Source organism: Vigna unguiculata, chromosome 8, assembly GCF_004118075.2.
Source record: "Vigna unguiculata cultivar IT97K-499-35 chromosome 8, ASM411807v1, whole genome shotgun sequence".
Classification (NCBI taxonomy): domain Eukaryota; kingdom Viridiplantae; phylum Streptophyta; class Magnoliopsida; order Fabales; family Fabaceae; genus Vigna; species Vigna unguiculata.
In genome coordinates this window covers 7,531,643-7,550,863 of record NC_040286.1, presented here as the reverse complement: position 1 = coordinate 7,550,863, position 19,221 = coordinate 7,531,643, and the positions used below count along the sequence as shown (strand labels likewise).

General features: G+C 28.7%; 1 protein-coding gene across 1 annotated transcript; it reads right to left on the bottom strand.

The window, feature by feature from the left end:
• Positions 1–6,508: 6,508 nt before the first annotated feature.
• LOC114193468 (gibberellin 3-beta-dioxygenase 1-like) lies at positions 6,509–9,230 on the bottom strand. The gene is made up of 2 exons (XM_028083288.1): positions 8,332–9,230; positions 6,509–7,100 (listed from the first exon to the last, which is right to left on the bottom strand). The coding sequence occupies exons 1-2, from the start codon at positions 8,808–8,810 to the stop codon at positions 6,539–6,541; spliced, it is 1,041 nt and encodes a 346-aa protein (XP_027939089.1). The 5' UTR covers positions 8,811–9,230; the 3' UTR covers positions 6,509–6,538.
• Positions 9,231–19,221: the final 9,991 nt, after the last annotated feature.

Sequence of the window (19,221 nt, the reverse complement as noted above, 5' to 3'; positions counted from 1 at the left end):
TAACAAGAACATCAAACATCATAACTAATAATATACATAAATAATAATATAACAAATCACCCAAACCTTTCATAACTTTAATGTCTCACAACACCATTCAATTTCATCATTCCTCTCACACAACTTTCACAAAGCCAAATGTCTCAAACAACAATTTAAACATATCATCAAAGTTTCAAAATATGTCACCACAATAACTAATACAACCAGTAATGATCTTAGTGTCAAGAGCTGGTTTGTAACTCTTCCACACAGCTTACAAACAATTGTTCACCACTAAAGAAATCACTCTTCTTTCCTTACAGACATGGCCCACTTCCTATCACTCTACTCAAGAGCTTTTCTTGGCGAAGTACATAAGTGCCATTTGCCATCACTCTCCTTGAGAGCTTTCTTGACGAAATACACATGTGTCACTTCTTATTACTCCCGTCAAAAGCTTCCCCAACAAAGTTCACCTCTAGTATAGTTACTTAGAGTTACCCTTCCCACTTCTCTTCTTGAGAGACTTACGGGTGAAGACCACTCCCTACTACTCTCCTAGAGATTTACAGGTGGAGTCGACACTCAAGCTCATCAATAGAGATTGACATAGTACTGCCCACCTTTCGCTGAGTCACCACCACACAAGTATACATTTACATGTCACCACAATTATACTAAATAACATCAACTCCACAACTTCTATTCATATAAAATAATACATCACATAACGCATTGTTCAAGTGACGCCCAACACACCTAACCTATTGATAACGGTGTCGTTGACACGATCAAATTAATACTACTAAACTATAGTAACTTCAATATTGCTAAGATAGTAGTCAAGAAAATAGAAAGGGTAAAGTAACCCTAAGTCATCTCCCAACGAACACAGAATTGATTTTTAACAAATTAGTTCTTATAAAACTATATAAATGAGTTAGTCAAATAAAATAAAAAAATATAGGGGATTAAGATAAACAAAGATAGAAATAAAATTTAAAAGATAAAAAGAAATAAAAATAATAGTAAAGAAAATAGATTGATTTCATTGCTTTTTCAAAATAGATTCATCATCGCTTATCTAAAGATTATTGCTCAATTAATTATTGTTATAGATTTACAAATTAATCAATGTAAAGTCTCAATTAATTTGTTGGCGTTCTCACTTTTAACCAAAGTACAATCTCAATTAAAAGTGAGAACTTTTAGATTATTCACAGTCAATTCAACCAAAGTACAGTCTCAATCAAATTTACTATGCCTAATCATGTCTATTCTTTTATCTCCTCACCAAATAAATAAAAAAAACTTAATTAATTAAAGTAAAGTCTCAATTAATTGTAGTTAGAGTAAATACCTTTAACCAAAGTAAAGTCTCAATTATTGGTAAAAACTCATTTAATCATATGAAACTTTCTAAATAAAATCAAAGTAAAGTCTCAATTCAATTTAAAAACCCTTGAACTCATATGACCAACATGCATATATATTTAAAATCATTACTTCTTACATGATTTAAAGATAAAAGACATAGATGAATGAAAACCTCAACAATAATAAAAAGAACAAAGAAATTAATTGATCTAACCTTAGAATTCAATTAAGAAATTACAATGGAATCAACCCAAGAAGTTTAGAACTCCATGAATGCAAAATAAAAATAGAAGAATGGAGAGAGAGAAAGGAAACAAAATTAGGCCCCCCTAAGGGTTCCAAAACTCCGAAGTCCCGAGCTTGTTCTTTCTGCTTCTCCCTTGGTGTCTTTATATAGGAATTGGACTAGGCTTTTCTGTTGCTAAAATCTCTCAAATATCTTTTAAAATAAAGATAAAGATGAATATTTAAAAAATATTTGGAGAGATATAGACTATTTGACAAATATAATTAGTTGATAATATCAATATCTAATATAATTAAATTAATTAATTAAATAAAGATATATGATAAATTATCACCAATTAGTATTTGTATAAATTTTCCAAATCAACCATTTGCAATCTCCTTAAATTATCTTCTAAATAATCCAATATCTTCAAGATATATTTGTTTGTTGTGGAACTAAAAAGATTCAAGAAGATCTTGTCATATGTAAAAAGATTTGGTAGTTATTATCTTTTAATATTTTATGATATAATTAAATAAGATAATTATTTAAAAATATCAAATAAAATATCTAAAGATATATTTTTCCCAAATTATCTTCTATCATAAAGATAAAGAAAACCGCAAGGTCCAATTTTTTTGTTCCTTTCTTATTGGTTTAGCCAAACTTCTTCACTTTTTCAAGCTTTTCTTGCCGTCTTCATGCAATGCTTGGCTTGGATTTTTGTGCTTTTGATAATTTCTTATTCTTGGATTTATCTTTAAGGTGTCATGAAGTTTTAATCAATTTATTTTCACACCTTCATGAGCTCAACTTAGAGATGGCAAATAAACCCGTGCCCGTGGGTATCACCCGAACCCGTCTCCGTTTTGACGGGGAATCCCCGCTTTGACTGGGTATGGGTATGGGTATGGGTAATACCCGAAATTTTCAACTGGGGATGGGGATGGGGATGGGATATATATATACCCGCCCAAATACCCGTCCCCGCTTAAATTACTAAACTATTTATAATTTATTAAATAATCTAAAAAATATATATAAATAAATAATATATTTACACATAAAATATAATATAATATAATATAATATAATATAATAATATAATATAGTATATATACGTATAAATAAAATATACTTATTTATATATATATATATATATATATATATATATATATATATATATATATATATTTACACATATACATGTAATATAATATAATATAATATAATATAATATAATATAATATACATATAATATATATACATAATAATATAATATAATATATATAATATATACGTATAAAACAAATTAATCATTTAACTAGTGAGATCTTTTATAAACAAATTTATAACATGACAAATTTATAAAAATTTAAAAGAAATATATATATATATATATATATATATATATAAAAGCATAAAATATCTACGCATATACATATAATATATATACATAATAATATAATATATATTATTATATTTATATTATTATATAATATAATATAATATATATTTAAAATAAATATATATCTATAAATATATATATATATATATATATATATATATAAATATAAAATATCCACACATATAATATATATACATAGTAATAATAATATAATATATAATATAATATAATATATATAAATAATTATATATATATATATAAACATAAGATATCCACACATATAATATATATATACATAGTAATATAATATATAATATAATATAATATAATATAATATATATATATATATATATATATATATATATAACATATTTCTCATTCTCTTTGTTTTTTGTTATACACTTTGTTTACTCTCTCAATTGTCTGGTTTGTTTTTCAAGATTTAATTTTGAAGGTAATTTTTCTTCTTCTTATTACATAATTTTTACTCTCTGTACATGGTTATGTTCAAATAGGTGTTCCTCAATTTCATTCTATGAAATAATTTTTAGGTTACACATTTGATTATCTTTATTTATTTATTTATTTTCATGAAAATGTTTGACTCTTATTTTGTAGCTCTTCTTTTTGTTACTTTGGTTATACACTTTTTTAATCTCTTTTAATTGTTTGGCTTGTTCTTTAAGGTTTAAGCAGATCTTCAAGTTACTTTTCCTTTTATCATAATCTTAATTATACATTGTTTTTTCCGTTATGTTATGTTCAAATGGATATTCTCAAATTTGGGTCACACATTTAATTATCTTTACTCCTTTATGATAATTTTATTTATTATTTATTTTTTGTTTCATGATAATGTTTAATTATTTACTATAGAGGCTTTGATGTGTACAAGAAGTTGGATATGGAACTCAAACCATCTAGGTAAGTTACTCAAATTTATTAATATTTTTTGTTAGTATTTTTTGTGAATTCTCATCTAATATTCTACATTTGGTGTTTGTAGGTGTTAAAAAATTAAAAGGAAAAGATGTTCTCATGAGTGAAAATGAATCTGATGAAGAAGGTACATTATATTCTAGTAATTAAAATTTTCAATTTCAATTATTATATCATATCTAATTTTTCATTTTTTTTCTATGTGTAGGTGGATCGAATGCAAATGAAACCACTGATCATTTGTAAAATTAATAAATATTTTGGTTATTATAAAATTTTAGTAATGTGTAATTTTTTAGCTTTTATATAATTATTTGAATTTTATTTAGTTGTTATTTGATACTTTAATTTGAGATTTATACTATTATAATATTTTTCTTAATATTTGACATCATGAAAATCAAAAAGAGTATGTTATTTTAATATTGAATATTTTGATAGTATCATGATTCCGTTGGTGTGATTTTTAAATTTTTTTTATAAAAAATATTTAATTGATATATGGAACAATAAAAAAATGGGTATGGGTATGGGTATAAGAAAATACCCGTTACCCGGTGGGGATGGGGATGGGTCAAAAGTTGTATACCCGTTGGGTTTGGGGATGGGGATGAGGATGAATTTTTATTATGGGGATGGGGATGGGATCATGATACCCGTACCCGTCCCGCCCCGTTGCCATCCCTAGCTCAACTTAGCTGCAGTTGCACTAACACACCTCAAAATATCCAAAGAACATTTATGCAATTAAAAAACTATTTTTAACATGTTTTTGTATCTCATGCTCAATAAACCCAATTATAGAAAATTCCAATTAAATCAATCTTTAAACACACAAATTCAATTAAATATCCAGAATTAAACATTAAATGACGGCAAAAATACGCACTCATCACCTATGCTTAGATGTATAAATACAATAACATGAAAATAATCCATAACGTAAGTCTTTATACCCTATCCACTTCTCTCAATGTTTTTCTTTTCAATGATTATCATTACCTTAAAAATATTCGTTAAATAGTCTCAAATTCCAAATATCATAGAATTAAACACATTATTTTGCATCTTTAAAACAACCAATGTGTTGTGACATAAATGACATCAGTTATCTTAAATAATCGATGTAATATATGTTATAATTATCATAAAAAAAAAAAACTTGTAAAAGACATATTTGTCATTATTTTGAACAAAATCGATATAATGAGTTTTAAATTACTACATAATGACATCTATATCAAACCTATAACTAATATCAATACCAATAAATAGTCTATATTAAACATCTATATCATATATTATTTTGAAAATAAGCATTCCATCATAGATAAGAACAAATAAAAAGTTGTCTTTTATAAAGACAAACTAAGAAACTATAATTAAACTAAATAGTAAAGCAAAAGTCTCATTCAAGTGCCAAGAATGTCAACTATTGAGGAAGCACATACGTGTAGGATTTAGGCATTGATGTTTGCAAAACTCATAGACATAACCATATAATACAAATGGCACCGCCAAATCAAGACGAAACTTCACGACTACAAAATTGTATAAAGGTTTGGTATGAAATGGATTTAAAGTCATGCTTGACAGAAACTACTCATAGATGTGAATTTATTACGTATGGATAATGTTACACGAGTTTTTCTAGAGATGTTTTCGGAAAAATAAGAATTAAGTTTTCTATAAATTTAAAGTAATATGTGACAATTATTGAGACCAAAATTAAAAAATAAAAAATAATACGTGACTATATTTTGAAATTAAACTGATTGTTTTATGCTTAAAAAACTAAAAAGATTATTGAGCCAAAAAGTCAAATGTTGAAGTCTATAGAGGCATTAGTTTTGTATATTAATCCTGATCAAAATAAATTTTTTATTTTAGCTAAAAATAATGAGCTGTGAGTTTTTTCTTCCTCCTAACAATAGCCACTATTAAAAGTATATATATTTGAAGAATAAAAATAAAGTTTCAATCTTTTAACTTTTTAATGATTGAATTAACCATTTCCCATGTTTCTATTTAAGCCACAAATATAGAAACAATAAGAAGCACGTTAGACTTTTCAACATCCCAGTTTTCCAATTAATCAAAGAAGCAAAACTCTAAAAGAAACCAATAATTTGAAAAGGACTCAATTGACCAGTCTCTATTTGTTTTTTTATTTCCCCTATCATCATCCTAATTAAAAGTTAACATTGAAGAATGATTTCCTTCAACAAATATGACCAAAGTCCAATACTGAAAAAAATTATTGGTAGGTCTAATTTTCCGTATGTATTTCTTTTAACAAAGAAAACCCATTATTTATTTTTTCAGATAACCAAATATCTCTTATTGAGAATCAAGAAATTTTTGAAATGTGAAATACTCTTAAAAGATCCATCTCTCTACCGACATTGAACGAGGTTGCCATAAGAAAGAAAATGAAATTAATTAAAATTAAGATGTTTAAGTGCATCTATATAATTATTAACAACACCCTTAATTAAAAAATGAATTCTTTAACCATGTTAATGACTACTTTTGACTATAATAAGTAGTTGATAACAAGAATAAAGTAAATATTTTAGGTTAAAGAAAGTGATGAAGATTAACTAGTTGTGAATGGTACTAATCAAAGACAATGCTTCACCGAGGTTGTTGGCCTTGAGGCCAATGTAGTCCTTGACAGACAAAGAACGAAAACGAGGGAAGGAAGTGAGAAGAAGCAATGGAGAAAGAACATAATCCAAAGGGGGGCCATAGAAATAAGCGACAGAGTATCTTTGTCTTGCACTGTTCACCATGACACGGTGAAGTGCACAGCGGAACCTTGAGTTGGACAAGATGTGAAGAATGTCACCGGTGTGAACAACGAGGGTGTTGGGGTGAGGGTGCACGGAGACCCACCCTGCACCCTCCTTGAAGATTTGGAGGCCACTGGTTTGGCTCTGGTGGAGGATTGTGAAGAGGGAAGTGTCTGTGTGAGGGGCTAGACCCATGGCTCGGTTCGGCTCAGGGCAACAAGGGTAGAAGTTCAGCTGAACCGCTTCACACAGGTTACTTGAACCAATCCACCCCTTTTCATCCTCAGAAATCTCCAACAGGCTCAAGATCATGTGGGTTAGCTTCTCTGCTAGCAACTTCATTTGCTTCTGGTAATTCTCCATTATGTTGCTGCATATAAACACAAACATACTTTCATTGGATTTTCAAAATTAAGGTTTTTGTCCAACAACAACTTTCATTCAAATATGCAATTTTCTTTTCTTTATGGACAAATTTTTGTTGTTAGTTTTTTTTAATTGGAAAGTTGAACACACAATCTCTCTTACTTTCCTTTCTAAATTTATCAAACCAACTTTATTTTTTCAAATTATTAACAGAGATATAAAGATATTGAACCTGCGATTTTTTTCTTTCTTCCTTTTGACCTAACTACTAAATCATCTTATCACTCATTTTCAAATATGCAAATGCAAATATGTTTCAGAATGGAACTTTTCTCTCTTCTCAACCTTTAATTAACATTAACTTCAAAATAAGATCATGTTAAGTACGAATTTTGAGGTTTATATCTCAGTTAAGTAGAGATTCAGAGCACATCAATCATTAACATGTATTAACTTAAATTTTAGTTTATAAGGTATTTTGGTGTTAATTTTGTAATTGAAATTAGTTCATATGGACTTTTTATAGTATAATTTTCAATGATAATGGTACCAAATTACACGTATAATAAGGTGCACCTAAGTTGTATTTTTTGTATATATATATATATATATATATATATATATATATATATATATATATATATATATATATATATATATATAGATAGATAGATAAAGACGTTCTGTAATGGGCAAGTTTAATCAGATCAAGTTTATATATATAATACGTGTTTCACAGAGGTTCTTTGATATTTTTTTAATGCTATGAGATAAAGTTTGAATTTAATAAGATTTCTACTAAATTAATGATCTGAATTTTCTACCACCGTTGATTCCAGTGGGTTATGGAGGTTATTTAATATTAGGAAAAACTTATACAAGCCAACATTTTGTGAAAAAGTTATTTCATTTTATCATGTTCATGTGATGGCCTAAAAAAAATCTAATCATTTAGCAAATGAGGACAAAAGCATATATTTTTCTTTATTCTTTCATTTATTATTGTATATTGGAGAATATGCGTTTTCCAATGAAGAATTGTGCAAAACATAAACTAATGGATGATGGAGACTCTTTCAAATTTCTAGGACAAACTCGAAAAACCAAGATGATGGATGATGTTGTAATGGATTCCATTATGTTGAAATTAAAATTTGATGTTAGCAAAAAGAGAGTAGCTATTAGCATATGAATGTCCACGTTGCATGGAAATGCATGAGATTCTATGTACTTACCAAAACCTTGTATGGTCATTAGGCCAAATCTTTTTGGCATCATCGCATGGAGAGCCCATGATGGTGAATCCTTCATGCCACATGTGCTTGGGGAAGAATGATGATATCCGTGCCCGGCCGTAGCCGGTGGCGCCGGCGGCGGAGCGTAGGGCCTTCAATTTCCGGTCGGCGGGGAGGGCAAAGAGCCTCTTAGCCTCTTCTTCAACCTCTTGAACAACATTTAAGGGTATGCCATGGTTCTTCAATTGGAAGGCACCCCAGTTCTCACAAGCAAGGCCTATGAGTTCCATGGCATTAGGATCCATGAGATCAATGATGGGTATGCATGATCCAACCCCATGATGATGATGATGAGCATCTTCAGATTGAGGCCATGCATGGGTTTCAGGCAAGGTTCTAAGTGAAGAAAAGTCTAAGGGGATAATATGATGGAGGTGGAGAGGGTGGTCTCTATAGGCTTCAGAGAGAGTAGTGGCCATTTCAAAAGTGCAAGGAAGCAAAGTTGGATTTGGTTGGATTGATTTTCACAACCTTAATATATAAAAAATATTGTAAGAACATGTTTGAGATTAGGTTAAAACCATATACAATTGGGTGAGGGGTTGGCTATTGGACTATGTTGTGTCGGATTTTGGCTTATGAAGAAGGAATATGGTTGAATAAGACAAAAGAAGGAACAAACAATTTGTGAGTGTGGAATCTCAAGATCTTAAATATTAAAATAAGAAAGGGGAGAAAGAAACCTTTTTCTTTATTCCATGATAATGTTTCACTCATGCGGCAAAGGGAGAAAAAAACAGAAATTTTTTGATAGAGGATCCTTTTTGTTTCCCTTTAGCTTTTGTGGACAAAAATAGGACACGCTTTGTCTTCTAGTATGAAAACCAAATGCACAAGATTGTCTTGTTCCACCAAATAAAGAATTTACATGTGCTCCATGCCAATTTGATAAACTCAAATATGCAACGATGCAACATCATATATAGTCCAAACTATTATGCCTTCATTCTTCCATTTGCATATGGCCGGTACCAATAATATTGTATTTTGTAAGTGTGAAACTCACTACTTTTATAAACAAAATTATGAGTCAACTTTTGTTATAAGAAATTTGAATATATATAACATCTATCTCTTTCTTTCATTTGCAAAGCAAAATTGAAAAGTCGACTTTAAACCTAATTTAATTTCATTAAATTAGTTTGTAAGGTGAAGTTTTCACCCCATTTATATATATTATAAATTTATCTTATCTTTAGTCGATGTGGGATCTCCAAACATAAGCATAAGACTAAGCATTAATATATGGTCCCATAACGGCTCAATAGACCCAAACAAATAACAAATTTCCTTATAGCAGGTTACATAATAAGCCGAATAATAACAAATCCCAGTAGGATAGACTCGAACTTATAACTCTGATATAGTGTTAAGAAGTAAACTTTAAGCCTAATTCAATCTCACAAAATTAGCTTATAAGATAAGATTTCCATCCACTTATATATTAGTCAATGTGAGGTTTCTAACAATTTTTTGTATAGATTTTTGTAATTGTTTCGATTTTAAGTTTGTTGAGATGACAATGTTAGGAACAATCACTTCATCTGAGTATCGTTCATTTTACGGTCTAAAACTTCTATCACGGTTTTGTATTTAAAATGTCTCAAATGATTGGAAGAGAAAGATGTATTTAATTTATTCTTAATTTCAACTCCTAAACTATGTGAGAGTATTAAACGAAATAATGACTAACGACATTGATGTGTGATATCTTTTGAACCCCATGTCATGCATGAAAGATCTCATTGATTGAGTAAATCTTGGAAAACTATGCAAAGTGCTCCATTCTGATACTTATTAATATTATTTGAAGGCTGCCACTAGCGGGGCATAAGGAGAACTTTTGTACTACAACATAAGCCTTTACCTAAAAAGAAAGGATGATTCCCATTTGCATGACATGGGGTTCAAAACATACAAGTTAAAATGGGGATACTTTTGAGGTTGTATTTCAGACCATTATGCATATATTTGTACATAAATAATAAGACATTTCCATTTGTTGTTTCTGTGTCTGAAGTTGACAACATTTTCAACCTTTTTTTCAGGAGGGGTTTCAAAGGTGTAAAGTGAAATCATTGAAATGCTGAGTGATCTGACGGAAAATACGAGTGAAGTCAATAAGAACATGATGAGGACAAAATAATTCAAATTCATATATTCAAACTCAATCTAGTGGAAGAAAAAAAAACAAAAAACTAAGCTACCTTTCAAACTTTACCTTTCTATATGTTATAACGTTTAATGGTGTAGAAATGTAGAGTTTTTAGATTTCATAGTGTAGACATTGACTCAGACATTTGAATGAAGAAAAAGACTCTTTAGACAAGACTTTAGGGGTGTTACCATAATTACATTTTTGAATAATTTTTTATATTATACATAACTTCTTATTTATTTAAATGACTTTATAGTCTCAATTAAATTAATTTTTTTTTTCTATAAAAAAAATATTTCTTTATACTTTTTTCTCAAAATTGTTGTTTTTTATTATTGTAAAATGAAAAATAAATGAGTTTAGTTACTAAAAAATTATTCCAGTTTCCTCAAAATTCAAAAATAATAATTTTATGAAAGTATATTTTTAGGTACCTAAATAACATTTATTATAATATAAGAGTATATTCTTTCTAGCTATCACATGGAATATGGAAACTAGTGAATGCTATTTGATATCACTTGCCTTTTTTTTAAAAATACAAAACGGTAAAAATGTCGCATAATCACATTATAATATGAATAAAAAAATTATTTGTTTTAGAGATGAAAGTGTGTCTATATATATATATATATATATATATATATATATATATATATATATATATATATATATATATATATATATATAACCTAAAATAAAAAACCACTTATTCTATAATATTAAAATTTTATTTAAACTCTATAGAAATCATATTTAATCTGTTTAATTTCATTCACTAATTCAGAGGTGAAATGTTTGATTTATTTGATTTCAAAAGTGTGTCTCTCGTGCGCACTATGTAGAGATGTTTCTTCACGTTGGTGTTTTTCTTGATTGTATATCTTATATATGTCAACACAAACTTTTGATATTTGAATTCAATGTTAATTGCATGTAAGTCGTACAAAAATATTAGTTTAAAATAAATTTGTTTAAAAGTAAAATTAATAAATATAAGTTGAAATGGACAATCTTATATATGGTTATTTAAAGATATTTTCATCCTCAACATTCAAAGAAAAATTAACTTTGCAAATGTAAACTTGAAATGTTTTCACGGACCAATTTGATATAAAATATTTATTGATCTAATGATTCTATGTAATACTTTTAGGATAAACTGGTTTGGTGGTGAAGGTAATAGTATATAAATAGAAGAATATAACATAAGAGTGGAAAGACAAAGTATGATCTTATCGTATTCAACCTTTGACAAACATAAAATAATTTAGTTTAGTAATACAAATTATATTATAATAAAAAAATAAACTTGTGAAAGGTAATTATGATCGTGGATTAATGGTTGTAAAAGAGACACTAAAACCAATGGTAATTAATAATGATGGTAATACTTATAAAAGATGATGGTGATAATTGAATATAATAGTGGTGATTAAGATAATAGATAATTAATAATGATGGTATAATAGACGATGTTGATACTAATAATATTAATTGTGACGCTGGAAAGATTATTTTTGGGACAACGATAAAAATATTATTAATAGTTAAGTGGTGTACGAAAAAGTTGAAAAAACAAATAATATATATATAACAATATATAATGGGGATTCTTCTTTTTTATCCACATTTCAAAATATCAATTTTATCCTTTAAATATAATAATTTTTAAAATTTTTAAAAATTGATCATTATTTTTTCAAATTTTTTATAATATCAACTATCTCTTCTTCTTTATTTATCAATGGTTATTTTTTCATTTGTTTTGATATACTTCACTTTATTTTTAATAAATATAATTTTAGTTTATATATTAACTTAATAACATTACAATATTATCATCTACTAATATAATATCATGCATATTTAAAAAATGCATACACACAGACACAATAACGTCTGTGTTTACTCTAGTATGTATATATATATATATATATATATATATATATATATATATATATATATATATATATATATTCAATCTTAATAATTATTTCCAACAGCTCTAATGTAATAAAGTTTGAATCAGAAAGATAGAATATCTTAATAAATTTATACAAAGTTACGAAAAAAAAATAGTTTATAAAATTATCAAATATTGTGGTGCGTTAATTTGAAGGATAAATTACAACTGAATCTGTATAAGTGGATGGGACTTATCCTAATTTTAACGGTAAATTCTCACGTTATTTTGTATGAATATGTGTACGAGCTATATTTAAATTTTTATATTGGGTTTGAGGATTTACCTTTTCTTTTGTTTTTCATGTTCGTCTCGATGTGTGTTTTCATTTTTATATTCGTTTCCATTTTAATTTGTTAAAATATTATATACTAAATATTTGTTTGATTTTGATGCAGAATTGTGAAATTTTAAGAGTCATATTACAATCTAGAATATTATAAGTCATAATATAATTATAACATAAAATATTATGAGTGTTGAAATTTTTTAAAAATTGTAAAGATATGAGAGATATAAAATATATGATAGATAAAGAGATATATTAGAATCCATAATTTTCCATTTTCAAATACAAATTTAAATGAGTGCAGACTTAAACGATTATTTAATCTAAAAAAAAAACTTGCATTAAATTTTTTGTCCTTAATTTTGTAATATATTTATAAATCACAAGTTTGATTCTTTTATTATTTTCAATAATTATTTATTTTTATTTAATACTCTTATTTGGTGTTATATTATACTTTTTTTCTTGATAATTGACGTTGAAAAATATGGTCTCTTTTTTATATTGAATACTTATAATATATTTTTTTTAAATTATTTAATTAATTTTTGAAAGAGTAAATGAACGAGTATGATTATATAGAATAAATTCACACCAATTAAATGAGCATAAAAATGGACATAAATTCTTACTTTACAGCTAACAATGAGATAATAAAATCCACGTCTACCCTACACCATTTCCATCCCATAGGTTAGAAAGTTAACTAGTAACTTTGACAAGTGCTTATAATTTTAAAGAGGGATTGACACATGAAAGAGTAATATATTATAGAGTCATTTTAGTATATGCTCTAACCATTTTGGATATCCTAGAGGAATTATGAAAAATATTTAAGTTAAGTAGTAATTAACTGGGATTGTGAAACCCCTTTTACTCTATAAGGTCAGCTTCAGTAAAACAAAAGCCAACTTCTTTTGTGCCGTTCTTCATCGTTCTTTATCGTTCTTCCCAACCTTCATTCTCTACCGTGTAAACGCAGAACTCTGCTACACCGCTACTCAATGTCTAACTTTGGTGAGCGTTTGTTTCAGATTTTCTTGCGTTTTTGGTGAAGTTCATGTCGTTCTTGGGTTCTTTTTTTGTAAAGTTTGAGTTTTTTTTTTTTTTTTTTGCAGTCATTGGTGTCTAGGTAGTGTTGGTAAGATTGATTAGCTATCCAAAACGGGTCCAATATTGCATCTTCCTCCATCACCATTGTTCAGCTTTCCTGGTTTTTTTTTATTAATGGTTTTATGCCTCGGTTCACTATAACCGAGGCCTAATATTGAAGTTTATGCCTCGGTTGATAACCGAGGCCAAAAACCCACCCCTTTCTATCTTGTGCAAATGTCTCGGTTATTGAATCGAGGTATAATAGTCAAAACAATCGTGCCAAAACTCTTTCCTTCAAAATTTAACCTTAGATAGAGTTTTAGACCTTGGTTATTTAAATAACCTAGGCATAAACCTCCGTGCAAAATAAAATAATAAAAAAATAGGAATTTTGAAATTTTAGCAAACTTATATGCCTCAGTTCTAAAACAACCGAGGCATATAGCATGTATATGTCTCGGTTCTCTAACAATCAAGGCATAAACCTCTACATAAAATAAAATAATAAAAAAAATAGCAATTTTAAAATTTTAGCAAACTTATATGCCTCGGTTCTAAAACAATTGAGGCATATGATCTTATAGGCCTCGGTTCTATAGCAACCGAAACATATAAGTTCGCAAAATTTTCAAAATTGTCACCGCAATTTTATGTGTCTCAATTTCTTTAAAACCGAGGCATATCACCCGAATTAAAAAATAAAAACTGCGCTAGTGATTTAATTAAATTTAGTTCTTTTTAATATTTGTGTTTAGTGTTTATTTTTTTTCATATGAAAATGTGACTTCTTAACTTAAAATGTTAAAATATTTAGTATTTTATTTTGATATTGATGTAATTATTATTTCTTTCATGATATTTAATACTAAAGAAAATAAAATACTTGTTCTTTTAACATTAAATCTTTAATGAATTGTGGACCATATTCCATCACTTTTAAGATTATCTTCAATTAAGATAATTAATCACTTAATGTGGAGAGTGTGCTATTACTTTATTAGAGTCTCTTGGACGTAAAATAATAATAGAAAAGTTACTTTTGTTTAATCTTCAGTATTATCACAAAATAAGATATTGATATCTTAGTACAAGGACCGTCACTAAAACTCATAATGTGCTAATTTCGAAATCCTATTTTATTTTATTCAACAAATCATGTTTCATGTTTTTAAAATCGAAGTAGCTGCTGTGTTCTATTTCATGATTTGTATACTATTTCGAGAGGAATTCTTTTAAAGTTAATCTTTTAAAAATTGCCTAAGTTAAAATTTAAATTTAAAAAATAATAAGATTTTATAATTTTACATATGATTATGATATAATAAAATACAAGTATCGTCCAATAAAATTGTAAAGTTGTATACATTGTTTTTCTTTTCTAGATTATCTGGTGCTCTACCTATTTGTAAATGAATTCGATTCAAATAAAACTTAAATAAGTAATTAAAAATCCATCTTATTTGTGTTATCACATGCAATTAAAGTTTACATTTTTTTTTCACTAACAATACTTATTCACTTTTTTAATAAATGAGATTTCAGTTAAAACAAAATTAAATTCAATTAAAAAAATAAAGGTATTTTATGTTGAATCGCTCACCTTTACAGGTGTTTCAATTAAAATAAATGTTAATTAAATAATATATATATATATATATATATATATATATATATATATATATATTCTCTACAACTTTCCTAACTATAACCTCTATTTTAACTATTTTTGCCTATAACTTTTAATCAAAGTTTTCATCGGTCTTATTCTCTACAACGTTTAAAAAAAATTCATGAAAGTAAGTGTTGACATTTATGCGTAAATTTTTCAATTATGTTTTTAATATAAAATAAATATTTGAATTAAAATTAAATAAACGTTCTTGGCGTCCATCCAACCATGAAACTTTTGAGTTACATATTAATAGGCTCTATGATTGCTTTAAGTGTTATTAGTAGGTAACTATATAGTTCAACCTTACAAATTTAATATTTAAAATAAGATTTATATTTAATTTATATATTATAATTATTAATCTATAATTGGCATGATCTCTATCAAGTTTTTTAAATTAAAAACTGACAAAAACCAAATTCGATCATGTGCAGCTAGAATATTTTACATTTAGGGAAACACTAATCGAACATTAAATGCTAATAAAGAAAGTTGTCATTTTCGATATAGATTTCTAAATCAAGTGTGAAGTGTAAATCAGGGAAGGATTAAAAATAAGATAATTTAATTTGATTTATACTAAAAAAAATATTATCGACGATTCAAATCTGTCGATAACAACCAACATCCATCACTAATTATATTTTTTTGACAGATTATCGGGCAATAATTCATTGGTAAAAGTGTCGTAACTAATATTTATCCACAGACACTATTTGTCGATAATTATCGAAGGATATTTTGTTAGTAATTACTGAAGGATATATTTGTCCGTAATGTCATGGGTCAGACGTTACATTTTTCGACAACGTGGTGACAGATATATCCATCGGTTTTGTCAATCTTATTTTTCAGTACATTCTACAGTTCCAGCTTCCCAAACTCAAATAATCATTATTAGACCTGCAATCTCATAGATACAATAAGACCTGCCAATCTCATAATTAATCTTAGCCATCCAAACAAGTATCTTATAATATATGTCTGCATACACCACAAAGACATCAATGTTCTAATTCCAGCTTCCCAAACTCAAATAATCATTATCAGACCTATAATCTCACAGATATAATCAAATTGCCAATATCATAATTAATCCTAGACATCCAAACAAGTATCTTATAATATATGTCTGCATACACCACACAAAAAAGAATATTCTAAATGTCTACATATAAAAGTGAAACAAATGTAAACATCCATCAATCACAGTGTCACAATTTGTTTGTTCTTTAACTAATGTAAGCAGACATAAGTAACAAAGTCAATATAGAAAGAAGTCCTAATAATCTACATAATCGTCTGAATGATTTTCTTCTTCTTCTTCATGGTCTTATTGTTGTTGAGTCTGTGGTTGGACTACGGTGGGCTAGATTGGAGTGGGTTGTTGTTGGGACGGTGTTGGGCTAGACTAGTGTTGTTAAAGACGGGTATGGGCATCGGGAGGCAGAAAGGCCATGACTAGATTTTGGAGGCTTTGAAACTCCCAACTCAAATTTTCATAAGCTTGATCACATTCTTCTAGTCATCGCGTGAGTCTGTTCACGACCTTCTTCCAATAGTGTAACTTTTTCCAAGTTCTCTAGTCCTATAAAGTCTTCCTTTATTTTTGACACCGACAGCTTCAACCTAACATTGTGTCCTAATGACGTCTTCCTGATCAACATCATTATTAGGCTCTAATGCATCAACATATGACCCTTGCTCAAATCTGACCTAAGAGTCTAGTTGAAAATTCTTCTTATGAAAGAAAACAATGAGAAATTAGTTAAATAAGGTACGATATTTAAGTTTAAAGGAAATAATAGTAAAAGTTTTTGCTTACATGTGTTCTCTGAGACCTTTCATCAACAAACTGGCTAGATCCCTTGCGAAGATGAGTTCGGTAAAATACCTCATCAATATATGTCTTCAACCCTAGCTCTTTTGCCTTTAACAAAATAAAAGGTTATATATACATCGGTTTTAAAAGACGTAAGTTATATCATAATATGAAAATAAAAGGAATTAAGGTTTATACCATATGAAGGGCATGCTCATGAGTGGTAATAGACCACCTGTGTGTATGCTCCCACCCTTTTCTGAAGCTCTATTTCTATGGGTTGTAGCACATTTATTACGATAAGAAAGAGAATTCCCACGTTCTAGCAACCGATTCCAAATATGGTCCCCAATCTAATAAGGGCGCTCTCCTGCAATCCTGGAATCTCTAAACATCTTCGATAGCCTATGAGATGCTGTGTTGTGGAATTTTCTCTAATTTGACCTTCATGCTCAGGTCTCCACTGAACCTTCATCTGTAAAAATAAATCAAGTATAAATCATCTTGACCACACAATAGCATCAAACGGTAGTAAGATAATAGGCGGATGGAGGGCCTATTCTGGACCAATTAGAAACCAAAATCCCGATGCGCTGACATTGTTATGAATGAGTTTATGTCTTAAGAGAGCTAGTAGTTATGAGTTCGTAGCTAAAGTCAAATTGGAGCTAGGAACGTAGCTGTGAACGGAGCTACCGGGTCAACGAGTGAGCTTATTAAAGCGCGAATCCTAGAGGAGGATCAAGGGGGTCAGATCCCCGGGTGGGACAAATATGGTCTTTGTCTTTGCAAGGTAAAGCGGTAAACTATGGATTTAAACTAAGGTAACGTGCCCTAAGATAAGGCACAGTCAAAGCAGGGACTTAGAGACTAGCATCCGATTGTGGGCATCTTTCGATTGAGTAGGTCAGGAAAGAGACAACAGGCGATTATTTAAAGTCTAATAGTAGTGGACATCTATTTTGCATTTGAAACAAATACATAAATAAGGAATGAAAATAAGTTTCATGACGTTTTATCTTAAATTGTTGGCAGAAAGGTTCTTTCTCTTCTAGAGGTATTGCTCCCATGATGGCCAAGGCGAAAGGAATTTTTGCTTAATAGATCTTATGATGACATGAGAATCAAGTCTAGAAGGAATAAACCTAAAATAGAAATGCATAAAAGTCATGAAAAAGAAGCCAAGGTAAATAACAAGTCATCTAATACAAATTAGTATTACCTCAATTAAAAGGCTCAATCATCAGTTGCTCATGGAGAGGAAGGTCAAGATCATCAACAACTTAATCAAGAGCATTTGATGTAGGAGCTAGATCAGGAGAGAGATTAGAGGATTATGAAGGTCTAGAAGTAATGTGAACCACAACAAGGGATGGTCATGTATGGGAAGGTTGTGGTGTGGATGTAGATGGTATGGGAACCACAATAGGGTGTGGGTGGGTTCCATAGTAGTGTGTGGTGTGGGTGCCACAGTAGGGTGTGGTGTAGGAACCATAGAAAGGGATGGTGACTAAATGGATGTAGATTGTATTGTTGAAACAATAGGGTGTGGTGTGGGTACCCCAGCAGGAGATGGTGCCTAAATGGGTGCACTGTGTGGTATTTGGCCAGGAACCCTTATGATATACCATGACTGCCTTCTTGGTTTTGCTATCTTCTTCCCTTTATTTGAACCATATGGATGTATATGTGACATTGCAACCATGAATGTCAACTTTTCAGAGAAATCCAATAAAAGATCGAACTGAATTAAAAGGTGATTTTACATACTAATAGTGATAGTAATGGTATTGACCTTGCAAGATCTTGTCTTTGAATTCCTTGGCTG

Excerpts from the sequence above, each read along its gene's own strand:
- LOC114193468 (XM_028083288.1), bottom strand. The coding sequence starts at position 8,810 with ATGGCCACTACTCTCTCTGAAGCCTATAGAGACCACCCTCTCCACCTC. Across the intron at positions 7,101-8,331 it reads AATGACCATACAAGGTTTTG|CAACATAATGGAGAATTACC; the intron begins GTAAGTACATAG and ends GTTTATATGCAG.